Source organism: Quercus suber, unplaced genomic scaffold (assembly GCF_002906115.3).
Source record: "Quercus suber isolate HL8 unplaced genomic scaffold, Cork oak 2.0 scaffold_68, whole genome shotgun sequence".
NCBI lineage: Eukaryota > Viridiplantae > Streptophyta > Magnoliopsida > Fagales > Fagaceae > Quercus > Quercus suber.
Window position 1 is genome coordinate 606550 of NW_027069533.1, and position 6276 is coordinate 612825.

At 32.6% G+C, this 6276-nt stretch overlaps 1 protein-coding gene across 1 annotated transcript; it reads left to right on the plus strand.

Moving 5' to 3' along the window:
• Window positions 1–1657: 1657 nt before the first annotated feature.
• LOC112027061 (F-box/kelch-repeat protein At3g23880) lies at window positions 1658–5388 on the plus strand. Its single transcript, XM_024059733.2, has 3 exons — window positions 1658–1766; window positions 2358–3554; window positions 4967–5388. Exons 2-3 carry the CDS (start codon window positions 2382–2384, stop codon window positions 5057–5059), a joined length of 1266 nt encoding a protein of 421 aa, XP_023915501.2. The 5' UTR covers window positions 1658–1766; window positions 2358–2381; the 3' UTR covers window positions 5060–5388.
• The last annotated feature ends 888 nt before the right edge of the window (window positions 5389–6276 follow it).

Genomic DNA, 6276 nt, shown 5'->3' on the forward strand with positions numbered 1-6276 from the left:
ACACAAAAACCATTTAAGTGCAATAACTGCGCCAATGCAGAAAAACATATTCGATTATTGTGAAATTCGAACATGAAAAAACATACAAATTTGGATTTTCAATTATTGTGAAATTTAAACATGAAAAAGCATTCAGATTTAACGTTTAAATTTAGAAACAGATTTTATCAATGCAGAAAAATATATTCGATTATTTTGAAATTCAAAAATGAAAACACATTTAGATTTGGCGTTTAAATTTAGACAACATGATTTCACTAGGTGTTTTATGAGAAAACAACAAACAATTTTTTAAACAATGAACAGAGAATAATTTACGCAGAAAAGAGAGTGAACAATTTTTTAAATAATGCTGAACATAAAATAATTTTTTTGCGAAATACTAGAAATAGTTTATGCAGAAATTAGTGAACAGTATATCATGTCCTACTTGAGCCAAAATCCATCTTACAAACAGTTTTGAGTGTTATGGATCATAACATCAGCATTCAGTACTTTTAACAGGCACAACTACTTTCAAAGACAAAAAAAAAAAGCACAGAAACAAGTTTATGACAAACAGTGAACAATTTTTATGACAAAACAGTGAACAATTTTAATTAATGCAAAAAACAGATTTTATGAATACAGTAAGCAGATTTAAATATACAGTAAATATGATGTGCAGAAAGAAAATTTCATAAAAGTAGAAACAGATTTTATGAATGCAAAAAAATATATTCGATTATTGTGAAATTCAAACATGAAAAAGCATTCAGATTTGGTGTTTAAATTTAGAAAACACAATTTCACTAGGTGTTTTATGAGAAAACAGTGAACAATTTTTTAAATAGTGAACAGAAAATAATTTATGCAAAAAAAAGAGCGAACAATTTCTTAAATAATGCTGAACAGAAAATAATTTTATGTAAAATCGTATAAATAGTTTATACAAAAAATAGTGAACAATTTTTATGAGAAAACAATGAACAATTTTAATCAATGTAGAAATTAAATTCATATTTCGAAATTAAAATCTTTATATCTTACAATGCTTCTATTTAAATAAATAAAAACATAGAAAAGCTACTTATTTTTATTTTTATGTTTATTTGTCAATTATCCTCAAGCAAAAAAAAAAAAAATTACACAGTAATCGAGTTTGGTAAACTCGAGTACTGTAGAAAAAAAAAATTTCTGCATTTTTTTTATAAAAGGTACTCGAGCCTGGTATACTCGAGTATTGTGTTGCATGGTACTCGAGTTTACCAAGCTCGAGTACCACTTTATTTTTTTTAATCACCAATTTCCAGCTCAGCAGCCATGATGGAACTATAAAATAGGATACTCGAGTTCACCAAACTCGAGTACTTGAAAAAGTGGTAGATTTCCATTTATTTCTGAAACAGTGGTTTTTTGCTAAAAATTTCAAAAAATTGTGGTATTTGGCCATTTTGGCCTTGTTTATATTGTGATTTTTTAAGTGAACAGTAATTTTGCTTTAGAGTGATCTGTGTGAAAAGTTTGAGCTTGTGGTTATTGATTCCAAGTGTGATTATATGCTGTTTTTTTATTGGTTCGTAAAACCCGAGAAATCTGAAAGTTAAAATTTTTCCTTTTTTTGGGTCATAAATATAAAGGGTTAAAAAAAAGAAAATTCTCAGCCTTAAATTTAGGTGATATTAATCGTTAGAGCTGTGCACAAAACAATTGATTAAACAGTAAACCCTACATTGACACGCCTCCATCACTCCCTCTCACACACGCCGACCTCTTCGTTTCTCACGGTATGATTCTTCTCTTTTCTTTCTCTCTCTCTGATTCTGATATATATATATCAACTTCGTTCTGTTGCTAGCTTCGTTTCCAGCAGTCTTCGTCGTTAAATTTTTATATTTGTTTTGGTTGGACCCGATACTATTTTACCATTTTCTATTAGATAGAAACTACTGGACATATGCTGCTATTGTCATGTAGAAATAGCAATACATATAAAACACGTTACAATCTGGCTGTGATACAGAAACAAGGGTAAATAGGTAGCATATCTCTAAATCTGATTTTACAAAACAAGATAATAATAGAACAAAATATACATGGAAAAACTAAGAACGAATAGCATAAATAAATAGATAGATTGCACACAGCTCTATACAAGTACAGAGAGAGAACACTTGAAGGTTTGATACCATACGTACGGACATTGCTTTTCTTTTTCTTTTTTTTCTTTTTTTTTTTTAATTTTTAATTTAATTTGTTACTTTTTGAATTTTTAGGGTTTAGTACTTTTGAAACTATAAATTTTAATGTGTTACATTCCTAATTACAGGGTTTAATATCTAAGTCTTTAACCATTCTTTCTTATATATTGATTATAGAGAGCCAAGGACCTGAACTGAAGTATGAGAATTTGCAAGGCACGGCGGCAGCGAAGCTTTACCATACCAAATGACCACGTTGAGGAAATTCTTTCAAGACTACCAGTGAAGTCTCTAATGCGATTCAAGTGCGTATCCAAAGCATGGCACACTTTGATCAGTAGTCACCAATTTGCTAAATCCCACTTTCAGAGAGCATCTCAAAACCCCAACAGCATGAATGTCCTTGTTTTGACTGACAATTGTGTTCTATCATCAGGTTATGGAGCACTGTTTCAAAGCCGTGCTGTTCATGTTCAACCTGTTGATGTTGATTTTCATGATTTTCCCGGATGGGGTGAAAAATGTGTTGAGACAAGCTTGGCTTCTTGCAATGGCTTGGTATGTATTGAATTATATCATGAGTACAAATGGACATCCCAATATTTGGTTTGGAACCCATCTACCAAAAGTTACAAAAACATACCAAGTTCAACATCAACATCTTATTCAGTTTCTTGTTGGGTTCGCCGTTTTGGCTTTGGCTATGATTATTCCACTGATGATTACAAGATATTAAGGCCCTACCACTATTACCATATTCATACGTTCCAAATCGAGATCTTTTCACTCAAGACCTTTACTTGGAGGACAATTCAGGTGGATGAGGAAAATAATTTTATCCGCAGCGTTCCATTTACCGAAAAGACTATATACTGCCATGGGGCAATTTATTGGAGTGCTCAACGTTATAGGAAGCCGTCAATCATTTATTTTGATTTAGCGGATGAGATATTTCATGAGCTGCCATGGCCAGAATCTGTTTCTTATTACTTCAGAGATGAATCATCAGATACATGGGATTTAGGTACTTTTGGAGAACACCTGTGTCTATCTGTGTGCACCGCTGAATCATGCAGTGATATATGTATTCAGCTATGGGTGATGAAGGAGTCTTGGACTAGATTGGCAACCATTCCATATAGGGGCTCTTGTCTGAGGCCTGTATGCGTGTCAAAGAATGGTGAAAATTTTTTATTGCAGGAGACGCAAGTTAAAGGTGTTGGAGAGAATTCAGAACGGAATTTCAAATTGACAGTCTTCAATTTGAAAAAAAAGGCCTATAGAAAAACACCATATGATCGCAAGACAATAATTGAGGCAACTACATATGTGGAAAGCCTTTATTCACTTGACTGCAATGATGGGCTTAATCAGGTAAAATATATTTGTGTGAATAGTTTGTGATACTTTTTAACTTTAGAACAAAATGATATTTTAGCTGTCAAAGTTGCACCTGATCTAGTATCCTGAAATAATATAATATCAATTTAGAATTCTAGTGTCCATTGGTTGTTAAAAACAACATACATAGAGCACAACACAACAAAATGAAGGGAGGATTGCCAAACATTGAAAGCTGAAATCTTTCCACATGTATTTTAGTAAGATTGATTCACTTCATTGAGACATTATGAATGCTATGTTCTTTTCGTTTTAGGATTCTCTCCATTTGAAGTGATTCTATTTCATGGTTTTATTAAATATTACAAATTTAAAGGTGTGTATCTAGTGCCACGTTTAAATTATGACTCATAGTACAATTCACTTAAAATGGAGAGGATCTTAATCTCTTTTTTTGGCTTGTTAAGAATTTGATTTGAGATATGATAAGATAAATTGATAACGTTCCTAGTATATAGAAAAGTTTATGTGATTTTTGCTTAGAATTTGGTGTTATCCCTTTTAATAGCTATTTATCCCTTGAATGAATTTATGTGGTTACCATCGTAAGGGTTTTTTACATAGCAAAATAATAATACATTTCTCTTATGTTGTCAAGTGGAAGCCTCTATTTCACTATACAACACCGGTATGACACCGGTACGATACAGGTACAGCACACTAAATGAAGTGTTTGTACTTCCTAGGTCATTGGCTTTTGCTTTGAGGAGTTTTAATGAACAGGGATCACGTTGTGAAAATTCCCTACGTTTAATGACATTATTTCCTGCCCCTGTTTTCTTCTAGTATTCATTCATGTCTCCTGAACTCTTTGGAGAGGCTAGAGCCTCCTGTCAGTTCAATCTCTGGCTTTTATCTATATGCATGGATATATAATTTTATAAGTATTGGGTGAGAAATGGAACAAGTATATACTTCTATGTCTTTAACAGAGGACTTCTTGGAGTCATGTATGGTTTCTCTATTTATTTGGGGTTACAATGGTAAGCAATATATTCAGTGCTTTAGTATGAATTTACAGTTGTTGAAATCCTAACTTTTCTCTCGAGTATACACATTCCCACATTCCCAAGAGTTGGATGTCATTTTAGTATGCATGTAGATAGCCAGCTGCCCTGTGTGGCTGAAAGTTAAGATCTTCCATAAGTTCCACCGAGAAACTCTAATCTTATAAAAGATGCTACTCTACAAGGCTTTATCTGTTTCTTAAAACTGTTTATGTTTTTACCATCTACTTACTGCTCTCTCTCCTTATTACTAATCTTATAAAATATGCACTCTACAAGGCTATATTTGTTCTTATTTTTTGATGTATCCCAGTTAGCTAATGCATTGTTGTTTGGACACTGCTAAGTAACCTTTCCATTTTCCAATCCCATGTGCAGCACTTTCAAGAAGAGGGCTCCAAAGGTCATAAAGGAAATCAGGAAGTTTGCCCAAAAGGCTATGGGAACAACTATTGTCAGGGTGGATGTTAAGCTTAACAAGCATGTTTGGAGTCGTGGGATTCGGGGTGGGGCAAGGAGAGTTTATGTCTATATTGCGCATAAGAGAAATGATGAAGAAGATGCTAGGAGGAGTTTTTCTCACTAGTCAATGTTGCAGAGATCCCTCCAGAGGGCTTAAAGGAATTGGGTACCAAGGTCATTGAGGAAGAAGATTGGACTAGCCTACTTCCCTAGGTCATAGTTAGGATGCTCCAATGTTGGCCACATATTTCTTGTTTCCAAGATATTTTTATTTGGCTTTGGATTTTCTCTGGAATATCTCATGTGGAGAGAAGTATTATGGAATTTTATTTGATCTACTTGCCCGTTTAAAGTTATCTGTCGTTCATTGAGACCGAATTAATCGTTTTATGTTATATTTGCACGACCTCTGCATCTGAATTTGTAGCCAAATTCCAATGTTGTATTATTGTGAAAGGCTTAACTCAATATTTTCAGATGCTTACAAGCTATTAGAAGATAATAAAAAAGATAAGAAATTACTTACAGTTGCATCAGAACATTCTAAAAATAAAGCTCATGGACTCCAAGAGGTTCTTGAGAAAAAGATTCATGAGGTTGAGGAAGGAAGAAAATTAGGAGCTCAATTACGGCAACAATTGATTGGGATAACACTGAAATATCAAAGAACAAACAACAGTTGAAGGAGTATGGGAAAGAGAAGAACCTGGTTGTTGACAAAATAATTGGTTTAAAATTGAAAATTAATGAATTGATTATAAATCATGGACGTAAGAGCAATGAGGTAGAAGAAGGAAGGGATTCAATAACTTCACCTGGTAAGTCTCTATTGCATTTTCTTTTATGCTCGATTTCATTATCATTTGGTGATTGATTAACTGTGGTGAAAATATAATAATTTTGTGGATTACTTAATTGAGGCCAATTAATAATTCCTCTAAATAATTAACATAGGGGTCTAAACCAGGATTTTCACTTGGTATTAGGGCATTTAGAATGAATAGAGGTCTAAAAGATTTTTTTATTATTTAATTTCTATAATTGTAAATCATAAGTAGTTGCAATAAGTTTGGTGAAGTTTTTGATGATCTTCTAGCACTTCACAAGTTCCTAATTTGTTTGAATCTACTAATTTTGTTAATGTGTGATTAAATTCAGCTTAGACTAATTTGGTCGGTTCAGCTTAGATTCATAATTGCCTATTTTACAATAATAGTATAATGATT

Excerpts from the sequence above, each read along its gene's own strand:
- LOC112027061 (XM_024059733.2), top strand. The coding sequence starts at position 2,382 with ATGAGAATTTGCAAGGCACGGCGGCAGCGAAGCTTTACCATACCAAAT. Across the intron at positions 3,555-4,966 it reads GCAATGATGGGCTTAATCAG|CACTTTCAAGAAGAGGGCTC; the intron begins GTAAAATATATT and ends TCCCATGTGCAG.